Here is a 22707-nt window from a genome sequence, read left to right as displayed (position 1 = left end):
ACAGGAAAACAAAGACACCAAATCTTTTGACAGAGGACTCAGTGCAGCGTTTCTGTGAGTGATTTACACCTGTGCAGCACATTTATCATTTTTCTGCAGACAGTAAGGGGGACAAACAGATAGCATTTTAAGCTAGAAAAAGAATGAAAAAGCTGAAAGTCAAGGGCCACAAGTAGAAGATGAGTTATAAATCTCCACACAAGGCCTCATTTAAAAAGGACTGGGCAGGGTCCCCCATTGCACTCATGGAGCACAACGAACTGTGCTTCTCTGGGCAAAATTTACTAGCCAGCAAGTTAGGCTGATGATGTCATAGGTATGGGGCAAGGATGTAAGGAGGCGGGAACTACAAATTTGTAATACAGGTATAGGACCCATTATCCAGAATGCTCGGGACCAAGGGTATTCCGGATAAAGGGTCTTTCTGTAATTTGGATCTCCATGCCTTTTATTATTACAGAGAAAAAGAAATCATTTAACCATTAAATAAACCCAATAGGGCTGTTCTGCCCCCAATAAGGGGTAATTATATCTTAGTTGGGATCAAGTACAGGTACTGTTTTATTATTACAGAGAAAAGGGAATCATTTAACCATTAAATAAACCCAATAGGGCTGTTCTGCCCCCAATAAGGGGTAATTATATCTTAGTTGGGATCAAGTACAGGTACTGTTTTATTATTACAGAGAAAAGGGAATCATTTAACCATTAAATAAACCCAATAGGGCTGTTCTGCCCCCAATAAGGGGTAATTATATCTTAGTTGGGATCAAGTACAGGTACTGTTTTATTATTACAGAGAAAAGGGAAATCCGTTTTAAAATTCTGAATTATTTGCTTATAATGGAGTCTATGGGAGATGGGCTTTCTGGATAATGGGTTTTCGGATAAGGAATCCCATACCTGTTCCAGCCAGGCCCTACAGCAAATAATTCCCTCTACCATTTAACATTTTATTCTTGAACCAACAAATGTATTTGTAGCTGTAATATTGGTGTGTAGGCGCCATCTCAGTGCATTGTGCCTGAGTCTGAGCTTTCAGCCAGCGCTACACATTAGAACTGCTTTCAGCTAACCTATTGTTTCTCCTACTCCCATGTAACTGGGGGAGTCCCAAGCCGGACTTGGATTTCTTACTATTGAGTGCTATTCTGATACCTACTGGGAGCTGCTATCTTGCTCCCTTCCCATTGTTCTGCTGATCGGCTGCTGGGGGTGAGGATATCACTCCAACTTGCAGCGCAGCAGTAAAGTGTGCCTGAGTCTGAGCTTTCAGAAGGAGCCAGCGCTACACATTAGAACTGCTTTCAGCTAACCTATTGTTTCTCCTACTCCCATGTAACTGGAGGAGTCCCAAGCCGGACTTGGATTTCTTACTATTGAGTGCTATTCTGATACCTACTGGGAGCTGCTATCTTGCTCCCTTCCCATTGTTCTGCTGATCGGCTGCTGGGGGAGAGGGGTAATATTGTTCCAACTTGCAGCGCAGCAGTAAAGTGTGAGTGAAGTTTATCAGAGCACAGGTCACATGGCTGTGGCACCCTGGGAAATGAAGAATATGGCTAGCCCCATGTGAAATTTATAAATTTAATATAAAATAAATATATATGTAGGATTCTACTGAAGAAGCTTTATTAACTGCTGTGTTTTGGAAAAAAAAACATTTTTCTCATGACAGTATTCCTTTAAGCAAAGCACAGTCATTCAGGTCACTAAACATGGAAAGGAATAGAGGATCAGGCGGCCTTGTTCTGGTCAGGTGGTCTTTTTCATCCAATAAACGCGGCGCTACAGGCCCCGCCTCCGCCCGTTCGTTTCGATTGTGCTGCTTCTGACCCTGCGCAGTGGTTCTGTGCGGAGGCTTTTTGTCCCGCAGGGCTGTGGTGCGATTGATAACCCTCTCAGCTTCCTTCAGAAATCCCTTTGTTATTGCAAATACTTACTCCTTGTTATACTACAACCTGTTACCTCTTGGCGCCGCGCATTAATCTCAAGGCGCCAAACTAAATAGCCTCCTTGGTACCACAGCTTTCATTGGTTTGTAGGCGGGGATACTGTGGGAAAAGGCTGCAGTATCTACCCACAGGCAGGTGTTACAATGGCCGCAACTACTTCCAACGAGCCCGAAAAGAAAGAGGACATGGTGTGTGAGGAGGCGGATAGTAACCAAGAGGATAGCACGGCGGGGGATGAGGCGGACGGATCTGTAAATGTGCAGAATAAAGCGGAGGAAGACGAAGCGGTAAACGTGGGCAGCACCTATCAGTGCAAGAAAGCCGACGGCTCTCTGCGTAAGTACCAGCGAGTGGTGATGCGCCGGGGTATTGGCCATGCTGGGTAATATAGGTATGGTTTAATACCGCCCTTATTCCACGCCCCGCTACAGTAAAGGGGCGGGGCCAAGATTTGCCCTCAGGTGGGTTGAATGAATATATGGGCTGCTGTAGGTTAAAGGTAGAACTAAAGGTGTAATTACAAGGGTAGGTGCTCCCCAGTAATTCTAATTGCTTACCTCATACCCCCGGCCCATGCTCCTGTTTGCTGGCCTGGGGTTAGGGTTGCCCCCGCCTGGTATTACACTGGCCTAGCCAATAAAACACCTGCTGGGGCAAATATTGCAGATTTATGTTATATCTTAAACTTCAGCTCCCGGCCCACCCCCATAACCCTCAATATGCCCAGAAACTGCCCCAAACTTACCTTCCTTCTTCTCCTTCCCTGAACCTACTCGAATGTCTGTGATCTCATATCCCTGCCCCTTTTGTCACTACCCCGCCCCCTCCTACATCAAAGCCTGCCCCTTTTGTCACTACCCCGCCCCCTCCTACATCAAAGCCTGCCCCTTTTGTCACTACCCCGCCCCCTCCTACATCAAAGCCTGCCCATTTTGTCAGTGCCCCTCTCCCTCATACATCAAAGCCTGCCCCTTTTGTCACTAACCCACCCCTTTTACATCAAAGCCTGCCCCTTTTTTCACTGCCCCGCCCCCTTCTACATTAAAGCCTGCCACTTTTGTCCCTGCTACTCTCCCTCATACATCAAAGCTTGCCCCTTTGTCGCTACCCCACCCCCTTTTACATCAAAGCCTGCCCCTTTTGTTACTGCCCCACCCCCTCCTACATCAAAGCCTGCCCCTTTTGTCACTAACCCACCCCCTACATCAAAGCCTGCCCCTTTTGTCACTGCCCCTCTCCCTCATACATCAAAGCCTGCCCCTTTTGTCACTGCCCCTCTCCCTCATACATCAAAGCCTGCCCCTTTTGTCACTAACCCACCCCTTTTACATCAAAGCCTGCCCCTTTTGTCACTGCCCCTCTCCCTCATACATCAAAGCCTGCCCCTTTTGTCACTAACCCACCCCTTTTACATCAAAGCCTGCCACTTTTGTCACTGCCCCACCCCTCCTACATCAAAGCCTGCCCCTTTTGTCGCTGCCCCTCTCCCTCATACATCAAAGCCTGCCCCCTTTGTCACTACCCCACCCCCTTTTACATCAAAGCCTTCCCCTTTTATTACTGCCCCACCCCCTCCTACATCAAAGCCTGCCCCTTTTGTCACTAACCCACCCCCTACATCAAAGCCTGCCTCTTTTGTCACTACCCCACCCCCTACATCAAAGCCTGCCCCTTTTGTCACTACCCCACCCCCTACATCAAAGCCTGCCCCTTTTGTTCCTTCCCCCCTCCTGCTGGCCAGTAAATCCATATTGAAAAGGTGCCAACCCTACCTGGGATATTTCTGCAGAAGATCCTTGTTGGCATTGCCACTGTAGAGTGGAAGCTGGGCCTAAAAACAAAAATCTGGCTTTTTCGCTTAATTGTTCATGTCCTGCCGGAACGAAGAGAAGATAGAAAAACTTCTGAAGATGGCAACAAGGAGCTTCTTCAGAAATATCCAGGGTCACTGCAGTTTTGAGCAGACAGGAGCACCAGCCCGGGTTATCGGGTAAGTGATTATAATCTTGGGGGGTGTCTGACATTCAGGTAAGTGACAGCAGCACAGAGTATGGGCAGGGAATCAGCAGAAAAGAAGATGGGGGGCTACTGGGGCATATTCTGAGGCACATTCTGAGGCACTGATCTTCCCTGCTAAAGGGCTGTGGTGGCCTTGGACTGGTACAGAAGTCTAGACTAGAGCTGGCTGTACACACGCAGATTTAGGCTGCCAGATCAGCCCCTTCAGACAGAGTCGACAGTCAGTATAGGGACCGACCCATATCTGGCTGTGAATTGGGGTCCTCACCCCAAAGGCCAGCATTTACCTTTGTTGTGATCTGATAGTTTGGTCCATGTGATCTTTGTGATCGTTTGGCCCAGTATGCCCATTTCACGTGTATGGCCAGCTTAATTTTGTGTTGAGCTTTACTTCTCCTTTAAATTACTGCCAGAATGTAGCCACAAGAAAGACTTTCTTCTGAAGGCACATTTAGGTTAGACTAGATCACTGGGTTGTCCTTGGTAACTGACCTTGACTGGCCTGAATGCTCTGACAGGAACAGCCTAAGCAAGGATCCTTTTAGCCTGTTGCACTGGATACAGTTTGTGGTCTTTGGCATATAGATTTATTTTGACTTAAAGGGCAACTAAAGACTGGAAGTCAGTTCCACAGTATATTATAAAGCCCATTAACCTTTTCCTGATCTCCAACTTTGTTGTGTATAATTCTTTTGTCTCCCGCAGTGCATTAAGCAAATAATTGATATTATACTTCTTTCGTGGCCGCCATGTTAGTGACATATTTACCATGGCCACACTGAAGTGAACGGTTTTGCCTACAGTGTGGCAATTAAAATGAAAAAGAGCTTCATTTAAATGGGAATGAAAATAACAATATTATTGGTCTAGCTTTTAATTGAGGTTAACACTTTCCTACCCTTTCCTTTCCTTGTCCTTTAAGTTGGTAATACTGACTATTTAGCAATGCTCCTTTCGTAAATATTTATTTTCAAAGAGAGCACTTACCAGCCAAAGGGGCAAGCGTTCTGTACCAGATGGAAGTCAGGGCAGCGGGAACTGGGCATCTTTGAAAAGTTCAGTTTTTGTGAAATGGCTTTTAATATTTATTACTAACAGAACTAGCTACTAGTCTGGTAGTGTCTTCTCCTTTGAAAGGACCACCTTGTATCTGTCCTCTCTGAGAATTAAGGTGGCCATACAAAGATAAAATCTACACTAAAGGTGGCCATGTATGGGGTCCCCTGACGGGCCTTCCCAATCAATATCTAGCCGAAAATTGGCCAGGTATGAATTGTTAGGATTGATTTTCCTGTCAGATCGGTGATTGCATCGGCCCATTGATGTGGTTTTTGTTTTGACGGCTCACGATGTGTCCATTGTTGTTGTTCGACCGTTTTGGACCAATATCTCCCATTTTAGGTAGGTGGATCTTAAATTAACATGTATGGCCCTGTAGATCTAACCACTTTCTCTCCACTGTGATTTTTACCACGTGGCACTTAATTGTTTTATACTTGTTTATTTTTTTTATAATTGCTTCCCCGTGTGTACTTTTCTAGATGGTAAAATTTTACAGCACTGTGTATCCTAGTAGCTTTTCATAAATGTATACAAACATGCATACCAACTGAGCCCCTCCAGACCAGTGTATAGGTGGCAACACACAGTGTGATTCGCTTGTTTGGCAAGGTCATTAAATGAGCAGATCATCTCCTGATATGTCCATCTACGGTGGGCAATATCTGGCTAATTTGATCGTTTTGCCCTAGGGCCAATGATCAAATTAAAACGGCGGGTATATGGGTGGGAAAATCAAACCTGCCCATTCAAGATCTGGCTGATTTTAGGACAGATATCGGTAGGGTAGTCTGGTCTGTAGGGCCCATACACAGGCAGATAAGCTGCCGAATCAGTCTGAAGAACCCATGTATGGGCACCTTCCACTTGCTTGTCCAACTGATGTATGGCCAGATAGCTATTGGGCAAGAAAATTCTATCTGGCGAGGGCCTCAATGGTGTGTTGATGTGGTCTTCTCCCAATAATTCTGCATTAGCCTGTATTACGCTCCAGTTGTTGAGCCTGGGTATCCAGCTGATTGGCCCAGCAACATTCCAAACAATTCAAAAGCAAGAAGTGGAGAGCTGCTGCGGCTCTTCACTATCTGCCAACGCACCAACCGGCATGGTGCATCAGCAGTTAGCGGTGAGGATAGTCAGGCCAGTGTACTCGTACCAAAAACGTGGTACTTAAGGGGGAAATAATTTTCATTATTGAAATACAAACTAAGGGGTGTGGGGGTGTAAGATTAATAATACCTCCCTTAGGAAAGTAAAAATACATTTTCCCATATAGACATAAAATGCTAAAAAGAAGACAAACATTGCTATAGAGATGATAGCGGTTCTGTAATATTCATAAACAATTCAGAGCTTTCTGGGCATGAGGTTTCCGTATAAAAGATTTCAGGTCAAGATACAGCAGAACTTTTTTAATGACTATAATTACCAACGAAATAATGTAAAATGTGAGGACAATCAAAATCAAGGCAGTATAATTAAAATAAAAATGAAACTTTATTAGAACATATCTGAGCCAAAACTATGTCCTAATAAAGTTTCATTTTTTAGGTTAATAATAACTTTTTACTGCCTTGATTTTGATGAGCAGAATATATGTGCACACCTAAGTTTATTTTCTCTATAATTATCCTGATAAACACTATTATTTCTCTTGCTGCAGATGATGCTGAGGTTGTGAAGACCAGAATAAATAAGCAGCTTGGCAAAGAAGAGTACTATGTGCATTATATCGGCTGTAAGTAATATTGGTCACTGTGTGAATAATCCTGAGACCATTTTTCTAGCATTGGTCTCTCTTAAACCTATTTCTATTGCTTAAAACTTATAACATTTGTCCTGCAATATTTTCAATATTATCCACTTCTTGTTCACCAAGAATCCTTATATTCTAATTATTTTGGAGCAGTGAATACAGAATATAAATGTTATTATTGTTAATAACCTTCTGTTACATTTCAGAAGGTTCAGACTGAGATAATTATAGGCTTTGCCTGTTCAAGTAACTTTGCCCCTTGCAGTTTCACCATTCTATATTTGCAAGGTGTGAAATGATATTACTGAAGTATGTAGAAATCTGTGATGTTATCAGTTATCTGTTTCAATACATTACATCTATTAATCTGTACAGAAAAAAGTATATTTATTGTACAGTGTTGCTGATAATGTTGGCACTTTTTAAACACATGTAAATAATGTGTTATGGATGAGGACTTATGTTAGATATGTGACTGATGCTTCAGGCTACATGGGAAAATTTAGCCTGCAAGTGAATTCCAATTAGTGGTGACATCCCAATCATTGTTTTATCCAGATTCCATCTCTAACCAAATGTTTCTCATATGTCTGAGCTGGCCTGACATGGTGTGTTGTCCAACTACTGGCCAACCATGGCTGTGGAGGATGCCCTGCTGTGAGTCACTTCTCTGATTGGGTTCTTTTAGGGCTGATAACACTGTTAGATGATTAGGGCGAAGACACACAGAGCTACTAGTAGCAGCTACTTGTCATGGCTACAAAAATAGACAATACTGATCATTTACTGATAATTGTCTCTACATGTGTTTTAGCAGAGGCAATTCTCAGTATTGTCTATGGCAGGGGATTTACTGGTGTATAATAGCCGTGACAAGTAGCTGCTACTAAGTAGGTCTGTATGTCTTCACCCTAAAACCTCTGAGGGTGAAGACGCACGGAGCTGCTACTAGTAGCAGCTACTTGTCACGGCTGCTAAAACAGACAATGCTGATTATTTACTGATAATTGTCTCTATGTGTGTTTTAGCAGAGGCAATTCTCAGTATTGTCTATGGCAGGGTATTTTCTGGTGTTTAGTAGTTGTGGCAAGTAGCTGCTACTAAGTAGCTCCATGTGTCTTCACCCTGACACGCTCAGCATTTTAATAGTACATGTGAGCTTTTCAGTTGACAAGAAACTCTGTGGGCCACCCTGTGTCCATTGACTGACCAATCAGATTGCAGTGCATTTTAAGCATCAACATGTGTTTACAAGTACTCATGTACTAAATAAAGATTTTGTTCAGTCCAATGCAATGCAGCCATTTGTCCCATGAGTCCCCGGTCAGTGTTTCTGACCACAGTGTTTGCTGCGTTTTGACCCAAGCTAAGGAAAGCGGATCTGCTGTTGTTTCCAACAGCTTTTGTTTTATATAAAGAAAAATCCGTGCCAAACCAGTGAGTATGGTCAGCCTGAGCTTCTGTGTAATTAAAAGCTCTTGATTTCTACAGCCTGTTCTAATGTAAGTGCTTGTTAATTCAATAATTGCCCGAAATGGTGAACAGATCTCAGACCAGTAGCAAATCTCAGTGTACCGATTGGCCTTATGCCTTCTGGGATTTGGCAGAAATAGATTTCATTCAGCTTCTAATTCACATATGCTCAGGTAGGTAATATATGGGACTCTGGCTCATTAAAGATCCCATGTAAGTGGCTTAAGGTCCCCATTCACGGGCCGATTCTAGCTGCCGATATGGGTCCCTTAGACCGATTTGGCAGCTAATTGGCCTGTGTATGGGCACTACCGACGTGCCTGCCCGACTGATATCTGGCCTGAAATCGGCCAGATATCGATCGGGCAGGTTAAAAAATCTAGTCGGATTGGGGACTTCATCGGCTCGTTGATGCGTTCCCCGAACCAACTTTGCCTATACCCGCCGTTATGGCCCTGGGGCCAAACGATCGAATTAGCCTGGATCTCCTGATATCACCCACCCGTAGGTGGGGAATATCGGGAGAAGATCCGCTCGCTTGGTGACATCGCCAAGCGAGCAGATCTGAAGGTGTATGGGCACCTTTACTCTGCTCCACAGTGCTGCACCAGATTTTTTTTTTTTTTAAAGGAGATTTTAGATCTGCTCCCCTGGAAATATATTTACTAAGGCTGGTCTGACAATTAAAAAAGACTGACCCCCGCAGCTGTCTGTTTAAATCAAACACTCCCACGAGTAAGTCAAGTAAGGTATACAATCTCAGGCTTCAGATGTGGTGCTGCCACAAAACCTGCATCAATTGTGCCTTCTCTCTACGCTTCAGTTTGTTTTCATTCACAATGCACCTACATTAGACTGTAAGCTCTACAGGGCAGGGACTTAAAATAAGTGTGAATGATAAATACTGTAGTTTAAAGTGACAGCCCTACAAATGAAGCCTGACTTATTAGTCTTATTGGCAAGTATTCAAGTGACAATGAATGTGTGTGCTGGGAGATGCAGAGGTCAGTGTTTAACTGTTATACTGTTTTTAGGGGATACCCCTAGGGCTATATGTGCAGCCCCATGTAAACTGCTAGGGTTTTTTTTCCATGGGAGCAGGTCTACAATGGAATTCACATAGCTGCTAGTAACAAATGGTCCTTAAAAATATATGCAGCTAAATTAAAGCATTACCAGAAGTAACATGTGTGGCTTTGTTGTTGATTTGTCTTAGCAACTTCCCTCTTGAAATGGCTTCAAAACACTGTGAAGAACTGTTGAATAATTGCCTTATCAATGGAAATTATGTTTTCATGTGGCACAAAGGCACAATTATTAGCCCTAGAATATGATCAGAATTGTTTTGTGCATTAAAGGAGAAATAAAGAAATAACCCCTGAATATCCATTTATCAATCACACCCTACAGAAGACACCCAGCCACCTCCCCAACCAAACCGTTACTCACTATTAAAGTCCCTGGATCCCCCTTGCCATGCCTTCCTGCCGGCTTGTTATATCCAGTTTCTGCCTCCCTGGCAGTCTTTCTTGAGCAGGAACATTTGTAGTGGAAGCCAGGGCCAGATGGGCCATTATCCTGGTTGGTTATTCCTGCCAAGGGGGCCTAACTGCGCAGCTTTGCAGTCACAGACCCTGTATGGGAGGCCCAAGGACTTTCAGGGGCAAGCAATTACGCATTTAGGAAGGTGGAGAATCCTTTTGTCACAGTGGGAGGTTTACTTCTCCTTTAATTGCACCCATGTGCCATATATGTTGGTGGGTTCCTGTGATTATTATCAGCCTTACACTGTTGTAAAAACGTCCTGCTTTGTGGAGACGTAAAATAAACATAACATTTCTGTAACATGATTTCTTTTACAAATCAGTTTTGGACTCTTCTGTCTTGTTCTCTTTGTGTTGACACCATGCATATGCCATAGGCGTTTATGGGCAGATAACATAAGATCGTGTTGAATGTTTCTTTGATTGAATAAAGGCAAACTTGGGTCTATATTTGGCTTTTTATGCATTATAATTTTTAAAAAAAGGTATCTGCCCTTATTCTGCCTACATCCCAAAATTTTTGCAGTTTTTTTTCCATGATGCTTAAATCAAACATAAAACGGGGACGCAGCGGATGGAGTTTAAATAATCTGTTTTGTGTAATGGCTAAATTATAAGGTATTGCTTAGTATCCAATGGTCAGGGGCTCAACCATATCTGATGCTGATGACACAAGGAGATTAGTGCGATTGGTCTCCTCTAGCGATGGGAACTAATCTCCTCGAATGCTTTTCTACTGGCAAGAATGTAAATCGCTGGTAGAAAAACATGTGTTGCTTCGGCTTTCTGAAGTTGCCTCGCTTTCTCAGTATATTAACGAGTTTGAGCTGGATAGGGGGTTTTAAATAAACCAGGATCAATCTTGGGTTGCTCTTAAAAAGAAAAAAAGCTGCAAGTTTTTAGGATTTTTGTAGCCTGGGATATGCTCTGGTGAGAGCTTTGTCTTGAAATGTGTTTGGGTTTCCATTTTTGTCCCTTGCCATCCTGGCTTGCTGTGGAAATGTTGTAAGATCGCTTTTCCTGCAGTGAATCGTCGCCAAAATGAGTGGGTGGACAAAACACGTTTGGTGTTGACCAAAGCAGAAGCAAAGGAAGAAGCAAAGGACGAGGCAAGCGGAAATGATCAGGAGATAACCGATGCCGTGGAACCGGCCAATGGAAAGACTCCCCAAGGACAAAAGAGGAAACTTGAGGAACAGGAGCCTGAAACAAAGGTAACTTAAGGTTAATTCCTGCCAGATTTCGACCATCGTTCGTCGTTCAGTAACAATCCGCTTTGTTATACTAAACAAGTGCTTTACCAATTCATTTGTTCCGAGCCTCAAAATTCTGCTGGTTTTTGTTTTATGGGAGCAAAGGAAATGTCGCAACACATTTGCTTGAAATTAAATATTTTGGTAGACTTTGTAGTGATTATTCATATTTTTTTGTGGTTTTCCCACTTGACTGTTTTTGATTCATTTTGTTGCATTTCTTTTAATCCTGCACCCCCAGGATTATGACCACATTCTCCTTAGCAGTGTTTATCATGGTCCAGATATGCTGCTTTGGGGTTTCTTCAGCATTTGACTGAAGCATAATGTTTCCATTGGAAGTCATTGAGCTTCAGATTCAAAGAGGGTGAAACGGATAGAAATTACTCCTTTCCCATAATTGTTTGTCGATATGCCATTTGTGTATTTATTTATAATACTGTTGGCTTTGTTGTGTAAAGCCTTCTGTCCGCATCCAGTTGTATCGCTGCTGGCCCAGCATAAATCTGTTTCTGTGACAATTGTGGTTGTCCCCAACCTTTTTTTACCCATATTTAAATGTAAAAAGAGTTGGGGAGCAACGCAAGCATAAAAAAATGTACCTGGGGGTACCAAATAAGGGCTGTGATTGGTTATTTGGTAGCCCTATGTGGACTGGCAGCCTACATGATACTCTGTTTGGTAGTACACATGTTTTTATGCAACCAAAACTTGCCCCCAAGCCAGGAATTCAAAAATAAGCCCCCTTTTTGAGGCCATTGGGAGCAACATTCAAGGGGTTGGTGAGCAACATGTTGCCCCCAAGCCACTGGTTAGGGATCACTGATTTAAAGGGTCAATAACCTGAAGTCAGTAAGCTTTATGTGCTTTGAAATATCTTTACTTTCCACTGTTTCAAAAGTTCTAATTTCCTAATGCAGGGCTGTCCTACTGTTTTCATATATTGGACAGGTAATTACGTTGTTATATGATGTGTTTATCACCCAAAGATGTCTGTGGAGCTCTTGAGCAGTCTGGAGGCCGTATAAATCTTTGGAGTGCCACATCTTAAGGTGGACATACACGGGCAGATTTCACCTGCCCTTCAGACCAATTCGATAGCTTATCTGGCTGTATACCCGACCGACATCTGGCCTAAAGTTGGCCAGATCTCGATTGGACAGCGCCTGTGCCCACCATTTTAATTGGATTGTTTAGCCCAAGGGCCAAGCAATCCAATTAGCTTGATAATGCCCACCTTAGGTGGGCAAATTGGGTGAAAATCCACTCGTTTGGCAACCTTGCCAAACAAGTGGATCACAACTTGTATGGCCATCTTTAGTCACAGGCCTAAAGTTGGACAGTGCTGTCTTAATGCATCCCGTGCCATGGGAGCGTAGGGAGTCATGACTTTCCTGTTGTTGTGTTAAATAGATGTTGTTTTGCCTGATGTAACACATCACAACCACTAGTAGTGGGAAGGACCAAATTGCAACTATCCAACCCAGTCCAGTGCAATGCTATTCAATGGTCAGTTACTTCTTGGCTCACATAGTATTCACAGATCCATGTGAACGCCTAGGATTGTATTTGCAGTTGGGTATATAGCCAGAGGTGCAAAATATACTTCCATACTATAAGGCTGTACAACTTACTGTCCCTTTGTATCAGTTGTGTATATATTTGTGCATATATATATTTGGCTTCCCAAAGGCTGATTCTTCTTAAGGTGAAGACACATGGGGTGATTAGTCGCTGGGACTTTTTAAACATTTATGTTGACTAATCGGCATGCCGCAAAGGGAACACGATTGGTTGCGGTGACTTGTATAGTAACCTAAGGCGGCTGCTAATTGCCCACTGTGTATTTGCCCTTAGAAAGTGATTATGTTCTCTCAGGTACCCTTAGCAAATTCCTCCAGGCTTCATTGTATAGTAGATAAAAGCTGACTCTCGCACCTCTCAGAACTTATTGCCCTGTTTGACCTGTTCTTGCTTATTTTCTTGTTCTGTTTCATTAAACAAACTAGTTATGTCTTAATGTTTTGTTTTTTTTATAATGATGTAATTTTTGTTCTTTTTTTTTTTCTTTTCAGTCTGTTCTCAGAAGCTCAGTTTACTACTGTAATACCTCAGTTGCTAATGCTTTCTTAAGGGCTTTGACACATGGAGCTACTTGTCGTGGCTACAAAACGCCAGAAAATACCCTGCCATAGAAAATACTGAGAATTGTCTCTGGTAAAACACACGTAGAGACAGTTATCAGTATTTTCTATTTTGTAGTTGTGACAAATAGCTCAGTGTGTCATTGCCCTAGGGGCAAATTGTAAATCTGCTGAGAATGGAGTGCAAAGAAGTCCAGCTGTATCTTAATGCATCAAATTGAAGTTTTAAATGAGGTATACACTTAATGATCTTGTTTGGTTGAGGTTGCCAAACAAGAATCAAAATTGTCCATCAACTACTGGACCAAATTGTGCTGATCCAGTCATATGGGCCCTCAGACCAATACTTGTAATACAATGGAATGGTGTAGCAGGCCTGTTTGGATAAGATCGTATTAATGGGGTTGCACCCATCTTTGTCTGAACCAGATCTGGCCTATTTGCTGTCAGGTATCTGCACATATGATCCCAGTTTAGCCACACACACATGCTGTACCAAATTGGGCTGTGGGCTAAAGATCATCCAGTGGGGCCTGTAGGATGAGGAGCATATCTGCATGTTTATGTAGCCCTCATCCAGTGGGATTTTTAAACCTGCCAAATATGTGTTGCACAGGCCTGTCAGTGACCCTTTACATTGGCCAAGGAGTTGCCGACTTGTTCAGGGGGAGCTGGGCCTGCAGCTTATGTATGGCCACCTATACACAGGGCAGAAAGCTGATGACTTACCGTATCACCAGCTTATATCAGTCCTTGTTTGGCCAGAGGTCAAACGGTAGTACGTTTAAATGCAAGGATCTGAAACTAACATTCCGACTGAAATGGTAGGATAAAGCCGTTAAAGGAGAACTACACCGAAATGCTGCCTTAACTGGCCTGCCTCGAATCCCCCCCCCCCCACACACACACCTCTCCCTTATTGCGTAGTCTGTAGCTTAAAAAACTGCCCCTATAGAGAACCCAAACCTAAGAGAGCAGAGCAGCACAGCAGTGTACCTGGCCGCCATCTTCCGTTAAGATGGCGGCCAGGTACACTGCTGCTCTGCTCTCTTAGGTTTGGGTTCTCTATAGGGGCAGTTTTTTAAGCTACAGACTATGCAATAAGGGAGAGGTGGGGGGGTGTAGTTCTCCTTTTAATATACAAATCGGAGAAAGTTCTAAACATGAAATAGTTGTCGGATACCAATCGTACGAAAATTACTTTCATTGTTGGCCCCCCAAGGATATCGTCTGTTACACATGCAAACGATTTTATCTCTATTGGACCAAAATTTTATAACCTGTCCGATCGACTAAATGACCGATCGCCATGGTACGAAACTTATTGGGATGAAACGGTCACACGGTCTGAAAATCGTTAAAAACTAGTTTACAAAGATTTAATCTTACATGTATGGACAGCTTTGTACATCGTCCCTTAATTCAGAGGGTTTTTTTGTTTGTTTTAAATAATTAACAGTAACAACTGATTACTTGGCAAATAATGTTATTAAATAACGACTACTGGGCACTTGAAGAGGGGGTTTGGTTTAAAAATTGGCTCAAATCTGACTTCTTTTTAAAGAAATATTATTTGGTCACCAAATATAAGACCAGTTGAATCCTAATAGAATATGAAAGAAAGAAGGACAGATGTGACTTGCACAAAATGCTTTGGTAGGCTACTGCATTAGTAATGTACAGTGACCCAAACCAGCTTGTACTTCTGCCATGATTTATAAACCTCCATCTGGTCCATCCCCAGTGGGTAAGGAATAACGTCACTGGAGGGGCTTAGACAGGTGAGTGATGTCAATGGGCAGCCTTACACCAGTGACTTGCCAGAGGAATAGTCTCTTGGGAACCCATGGGTGATGCTGATTTTGGGCCAGCCTGCTCACCACTATTCCACATAGAAGATTCTCATTGCTTTGTAAGTTGGTTTGATGGTGTTTAAAGGGCACCTATCCCAAACATTTTGTTTCCCCCATTGGAGATGCATGCTAACATAGCCTGCTCTTCTGGTGCAAGAAACAATGATATTTTTTTAAGTTTAGGTTCCCATTCAGTGCTGTGCCCACTGCTGTTTTGGATGGGCCATGCTGGAGTACACACAAACAATCCTGGCTCAGTCAAATGTATATGACATGGAATTGAGCAATGTGCGTATTGAGCAGTCGGTGACACTTACTTTTTTTGTGCTTGCATGCTCCCCAGGATTGACTCTAGCATGGAGGGCACAGTACTCAGTTTGGGGTAATAGTATTTTTTTAAGTATACCCCTTAACAGTAACAGTGATATTATGTTATTAAAATCAAAAGCTGCTAAGGCAGGAAATCTTGTTTGCTGAGTTCCTAATAAATTCTATGACTTTGCTTTCATGATCATGCTGCTAGACTTGTTCTATTCTGCTAACAAACGGTAGGTTTGCTCATATACATCTGTTTTTATCCGCATAGAAAACCAAAGTGGAAGTTACGGATGCTGCGCCCAACTCTGCACTGGTGGGGTCAGCTGGAGATTTTGCAGAGGAGCTGACGTGTCGCTTGTGTGTTGAGCTTTTCAAAGACCCAGTGATGGTGGAATGCGGCCACAATTTCTGTAAGGCCTGCATTGAGAAGGCTTGGGCTGGCCGGGATTCCTTTTCCTGCCCTGAATGCAAGGAGGTGATCAATGACAAGAAATATACCATCAACAGAGCCCTGGCCAACCTGGTGAAGAAGACCGCAGCAGCACCTGTGATTTCAATAGAGAAAAAGGAGAAACCACTGGAGAACTGTGCTGAGCATGACGAGAGGCTTAAGCTTTATTGTAAAGATGATGGCACCCTTGGGTGCATTATATGCCGCGACTCTCTCAAACACGCCAGCCACAACTTCCTGCCCATTTTAGATGCAGTGGCTGTGTACAGGGTAAGCCAGCGGAGCATTGTTGTAAGAGTGAATTGCTTTCTATTATGGGATAGTTTGCATGTAAACCTGTATGTTACTAGAGTGTTGGCAGATGTTCAGGGCTATATATGTATAAGGTGGTACTACATGGCATTGCACATACTTTACCTTCACACACTCATGGGCCTGTATATTACGTACTACTGCATTGCATACATATCCACCTTCCACACAATTGCTTCAGTTACTGTGATCATTTCTGCTCTGCTCTGATGACCGGCTTTCTATTTGTAGGAGCAGCTTGCTGCCATTGTTGCCCCATTGGAAGCATCGCTGAAAGTGAGTGAACAGGTTGTAGGCCAGCAAAACGAGAAGATTGTGCAGCACAAGGTGAGAATTTTAAACTGCAATTCATAAACCCTGTCTTCCCCTTTGTAGTGTTTAGGATAGAATCGGATAGCCTCAGAATTTGGTTTGTGTATTTTTATCTTACAATTAGAACTAACTGTAGATCAGGGGTCGCCAACTTTCTTTCCTTGTGAGCAACAGTGAAATGTAAACGTAGAGAGCAACACAAGCATCATAAACTTTCAAATAAGGGCAGTGATTGGCTACTTGGGTAGACTCTGTGCAGACTATCAGCTTACAGGAGGCTTTGTTTGGAAACATATCTTGTCTCTTCAACCAAAACTTGCCGCCAAGCTAGGAATTAAAAAATCCACCTGCTTTAGGGACACTGGGGGCAAAATTCAAGATCTTGGTGAGCAACATGACTGGTTGGGAATCACTGCAAGTATGGATTTCTAATGTGCGCATAGATGTGACTGTTTTCTTCCAGCTCCTCCGTACAGAACAATGAGGTCTGCTTGGATGATAATTTTAAGATTTCACTTGGAAGGACTACAGTCCAGTTTGCAGTTAGTGGTTTAGGCCTGCGCTTAAATCAAGGTCTACACTTCCCAGTGGATCCCTGAGTTATGCAGTTGGTCAGGGCCAGTAGCCAAATTCATGTGTTCTGGCTTTTTACCTGTGTGGCCAGTACATGCAGGAAATGGTCCATGTGCTGCCATTTGTTCCTAAAAAAAATATATGGCTGCGAATTACTTGGTCTCTTAAGTGCCCCATACTGTAGTAGAACCCAGATATTACATTTCCCAGGGGACTGTGTCAAAACGGCATAAATTTCAGGGAACCGTAAAATTGAGGTTCTCCTTTATATGCCTTTCTGGCATAAAATTGCTTTTGAAAAACAATTAGAAAAAATTAGAGTGGCTTTGCTAGTAGGTTCCCAAAAGCCTCTTTCTCTCCCCCCCCCCCCCCCCCCCACGCTCCATATTTCAGTTTACTGTTTAGGTCTTTTCCATACTTATAAGGGGGAAGACAGACGAAAGACAGGGTACTTAATCCCCACAACTTTTAAAATTCAGTCACTACAACTAATCGCCACAGCTAAACATAGCGGCAACTTTGCTGCAATATATTTTGCACGGAGGTTTGTCGCTGTGTTTTTAGACAGGCCGAGACAGACAGGGCAATTAGTCACTGCGACTTTTAAGAAAACCCAGTCGCTGCGACTAATTGCCCTGTCTGTCTTCGCCTTAAAAGCAGTCCAGAGCATTTTACTGTTCAACTGAATCTGCTAACACACCACGTTGAACAGAACAATGGCCATGCCCACTTATGACTACCTATATAGTATGTCTGGGTCGGGTCAGATACCAGGGAGCATTGATCAGTTCATATCCACCTTATAAAAACATTCAACTGCGGGGCTAAAAGTGCAGATGATGTATATCTCTTCTATGTCTTCGTCTGCCCCTTAGAACAACATATGTGAATACAAAGACCACATTGCAGCAGAATTTGAGAGGATGCATGAGTTCTTGGATGAGCGGGAGAAGGCTCTTCTAGAGCAGCTTCAACAACAAGGAGACGGCTTGCTCAAGGAAATGGAGCAAAACATGGTGAAAATGCAAGAGAATATAGATGGCATTAAAAAAACTATTGCTGTGGCTAAGGACCGCGTGGATGAGACAGACTCTATTTCTTTCCTCACGGTAAGAATAGATCTCATAGTTGTTCTGCTAGTGTGTGTAAATATTTGACTAAGGCTGTTCTTACATTAAGAAAACCAAGTACTAAACAAAGAAATTATAAACATCTTCCCAGTTATTAAGCCTTGCGGCTGAATGGGACCAGTTTATTCCACGTGGATCTTGTATAATTTGACACATGAAACTCCTCACTGCTGTAGATGCCTGTGGTTACAAGGTATCTAAAACCTGCCTAGTACAAATCATGTTACAAGCTGTTCAGTTATCACCATGAAAACCTGCTTATCACATAGCATTGTTTAGTACATGTAGCCACAAGCACAGGCTTTAATTAAACCATTAAATCCATATAGCAATCAGCATATTGTGAAATGAGCACTGTGGCCTTATACATTCCTCTGTTCGTTCATAGAGGACTCTTCAGTAATGGTTTGAGGGAAATGTTTATCAAGAACTGAACAGGGTTCCATTTCACAGCACTGAGTGTCATTGCAATTGGCCTTTATTATTTTCCAAGTCTTGTTGCAGAGATTGCAGGATGGAGTGAGATACATGTATATTAAATTCTCACTGGTTTTTCATTTATTCTTTCAGGACATTAAAGCCTTCATTGACAAGTAAGTCTTAAAAATGTATTTTTCCCAGTTTGGGAAAAGTTTATTTAAGTTTATTTGAGTTTATTTAAAATTACTTGCAACTTTGATAAAGGCCTCACCCTTAAATTATTATTGGAATAAATTTTCTCTCTCTCGTGAAGGGATATCAATAATCCTATCAGTCAACAAAGTTGTGTGTTTGTGTATGGATTAGGTGCCGCTCACACAGGACTTAAGGATCATTTTAGTATTTTATTTATCAAACCACTATACTATAAAATACTAAAATGATCCTTAAGTCCTGTTTGAGTGACACCTAATCCTTGGAACATGTTTACTTCATATCTTCGGGGTCTGCACCCAGGCGAAATATACCGATTTTACGTGAGTGCTGGCTTCTTATGCTGTTTTATTTGTCACATCCTAGGTGTCTTGAACAGCAGCGGGAGGTGGTATCCTCATCTGGGAATACATTACTATCCAAAGAACTGTGTCAAGGAACCTTTAAAGGCCCCATCCAGTTTATTTTGTGGAAGGAAATGAAGAAATCCATTGTTCCAAGTAAGTGCTTCCAAGCTTATGTTTTATAGCAGTATTTTTCTGCCTTATATCTGTATTTAGATTTTGCAAGTAGAAAATATATAAGTAGAAAAAATGCACTTTGTGTTTGATCTTATTAGAAAAACCCTGTATTCACAAGTATTTGTGAAAGCTGCCAGCTGATTCTGTAACCCAAACAAGTGTATAAGCAAAAATAAAACAAAAACCGTGCCTCATTTGGGCTCTAATACACAGGGTATATTACCTCTCTAAAGGTCCCCATATACAGGCAGATCCGATCGCTTGGCGATGTCTACCCATACTCTACCTGTCCTACCCTGCCTGTGTATGCCAAACTCTGCCTTCCCTATGCTGCCTCTGTGTGCCATACTCTGCCTGCCCTACCCTGCCTGTGTGCGCCATACTCTGCCTGCCCTACCCTGACTGTTTGTGCCATACTCTGCCTGCCCTACCCTTCCTGTGTGTGCCATACCCTCCCTGACCTATGCTGCCTGTGTGTGCCATACTCTACCTGCCCTATGCTGGCTGTATGTGCCATACTCTGCCTACAGTACCTATGTCTGAGGTGTGAAGAAGTGAACAATGGGGGTGATTACAGTCTGAGCCTGAGGTGTGAACACTGCAGGGGGTGAACAATGCAGAGATTAAAAGGTGTGAACAACACAGGGGATTACATTTTTAAACAATACAGAGGGATTACAGCCTGAATCTGAGGTGAGAACCATGCAGGGGGCCAGTTAATCTCAGTACTGATACCATTTAATGCTTACTCAAAGGTAAGCCATCAAAGCAGCCAGACAGGTGGGGGGCCACACAGGGCCGCCAGTTGGACAGCACTGCATTAGATGCATACTTGTAAAGTACGCTGAAACCAAGGCAGCCCGAGGGTACTTGTCACGGCTACTAAAATACACAAATGCTGATCTTTTACTGATAATTGTCTCTGTGTGTGTTTTAGCAGAGGCAATTCTCAGTATTGTCTATGGCAGGGGATTTTCTGGGGTTTAGTATCCGTGACAAGTAGCTGCTACTTAGTAGCTTTATGTATCTTCACCTTGAATTTGAATTGCTAAATAGCCATGGAGCATGTGGATTTCATTTTTATCTGGTTTTATAGGGAGATGTAAGATTGCAACTCCGCACTAAACATGTGAGCAAAATTGTACTTAGTTTGGTTTGTTTCTTGGCAACCCAATGTAACAGGTACACAGTATACTCGGTGCAGGATTGTTTCATATCTCTTGTTTTGTGTTGATTTAATATTTGTTGCCTTCTGCAGTAAATGCAGATATAGTGCTTTCTAAATGCATTGATAGCATTGGTCAGCTATTCTGGAAAGTTTTAAAATGGTTGTACACCTTCCAGTTAACAACAGTGTTATTCTAAGACAAATTGCCGTTGGTCTTTAATTTTTTATTTTTTTTTTAATTCAAATATTAATCAGTTTTCCGTTTCAACAATTCAACAGCTATCTGGTTGCTAGGATCTAATTTACCTTAGCAAGCAGGTGGTGGCTTGAATAAGAGTAGAAGATGAATAAAGGAGGAGGTTGAGCAGATGTTAAACTGGTGCGTTGCTAATAACTTGTCTCTTAAGCCGGCCTTAAGCATGGTCCAATAATATCGTATGAAACCTTGTTTCGTGCGATATTCAGTGCGTGTATGGCGGCTCGCCGAGGCGACCGATATCGCAAAAGGCTCTGGATATAGGTCGATCAGCCAGGTTAAAAGGTTTTGACCGGGTGCCATTGAAGGCGCCCAAGCAAAATCTACACTCAGGGCTGAATCGGCAGAGGGAGGTAGAATTTCTGTTGTTTCTACCTCCATATCTGACGATTCAGCCCTGAACGTCTGTGAGGGGTGGCAATGGTAGCACGAAATGGTAGTGAAATTAAAGAGAGTTGAAATAGAAAAATAAGTAATACATTTGTAGCTCATTGAGAAATAAATCTTCTTTGTTTTTTTTTTTTTGTTTTTTTTGCTGGCAGGTCAGTGACCCCTGTCTAAAAGCTGGACAGGAACCAGGCAAATTCAAAAACAAAAAAAAAAAACATTTTAAACTAATTGAAAAGCTTTAAAAATATAGTCCATTCTAGCAACTACAGAAAATTAACTTAAAGGTTATCTATCACTTTTGAGTCTGTTTTGTATACATTACTTGGTAGGCCATAGGGCTGTGTTGGTAAAATACATTGGATGGGAGCAACTTTAGTGCTTTATTGTGGCGTTAATTTACTTCTGTTTTAAACTTAAATGTTGACTTCTGCTCTAGATCTTTCAACAATGTTGCTGGACCCAAGCACAGCTCACCCAAACCTGATCCTGTCAGATGGACTGACCAGCGTCAAGTATGGCGATAGTAAGCTCTCTGTCCCTGATAACCCCAAGCGCTTTAGTCAGTGTATTCTTGTCCTGGGATCAGAGGGATTCGATTCTGGGCGCCACTACTGGGAAGTCGATGTGGGAGACAAAACCGCGTGGGATGTGGGAATGGCAAGCGAATCCAGCAACCGGAAAGGGAAGATCAAGCTTAACCCCAAGAATGGCTACTGGGCAATCTGGCTGAGAAATGGGAATGCTTACAAGGCTCTTGAGTCCCCCTCCAAGACTCTTGTCTTGGCATCCAAGCCCCGCAGAATTGGAGTTTATGTGGACTATGAGGGGGGTATGATATCTTTCTATAATGCAGACAACATGACCCCCATTTACACTTTCAATGCTACCTTCACTGAGAAGTTGTACCCTTACCTTTCTCCATTCCTGCATGATTCTGGCAGAAACGTGGAGTCTCTTCGTCTGGTCCATAATTAATTTCCCAAAAAAGCCCATTAGCATAATGATTTCTGTGCCTACAGTTTTCCGTATGAGATTTAAACTGGCAAATGTAAGCTATGTTGTTTGGTCTTCACATTTATGAGAACGGTTAGATTGGCATCCTTGGTCTGCTGTTTCAAATAGGTCTGCTGTTTCAATTAGTTACTGTGTTGCATCTTTTTTTTTTTTTTTTTAAAGTTAGGGCTGTGACAGACGGGGAGATTAGTCGCCAGGCGACAAATCGCCCTTGCCACGGGCGACTAATCTCCCCGAAATGCCATCCCACCGGCGATGTACCGCCGGTGGGATGGCATATGCTGAGACGAAATCGCCGAAGTTTCCTCTCAAGGCAACTTAGGCGATTTCAGCAAATCGCTGCGCCACGTATGCCATCCCACCAGCGATTTACATTCTCGCCGGTGGAATGGCATTTTGGGGAGATTAGTTGCCCGCGATAAGGGAGATTTGTTGCGGGCGACTAATCTCCCCATCTGTCACAGCCCTTAGAATATGTGTTATCTGTGAATTAATTGGAATTAATTTATGGAGATTTTTACACCACAGTGCTTGCCTGGCAACTATAGGGTAATGTTTGGGAAAGCCCAAAAG

At 42.8% G+C, this 22707-nt stretch overlaps 1 protein-coding gene across 1 annotated transcript; it reads left to right on the top strand.

Annotated features, from left to right (window-relative positions):
• The first annotated feature begins 1804 nt into the window (after nucleotides 1–1804).
• Nucleotides 1805–22176, top strand: trim69.1 (tripartite motif-containing 69, gene 1). Its single transcript, XM_002937948.5, has 9 exons — nucleotides 1805–2291; nucleotides 6697–6771; nucleotides 10833–11020; nucleotides 15643–16095; nucleotides 16369–16464; nucleotides 17898–18131; nucleotides 18723–18745; nucleotides 19152–19285; nucleotides 21557–22176. Exons 1-9 carry the CDS (start codon nucleotides 2099–2101, stop codon nucleotides 22093–22095), a joined length of 1935 nt encoding a protein of 644 aa, XP_002937994.2. The 5' UTR covers nucleotides 1805–2098; the 3' UTR covers nucleotides 22096–22176.
• The last annotated feature ends 531 nt before the right edge of the window (nucleotides 22177–22707 follow it).

The sequence above is a fragment of the Xenopus tropicalis genome, chromosome 5 (assembly GCF_000004195.4).
Source record: "Xenopus tropicalis strain Nigerian chromosome 5, UCB_Xtro_10.0, whole genome shotgun sequence".
NCBI lineage: Eukaryota > Metazoa > Chordata > Amphibia > Anura > Pipidae > Xenopus > Xenopus tropicalis.
Note: the sequence above shows the minus strand (reverse complement) of the source record. Positions and strands in the feature narration are given on the sequence as shown.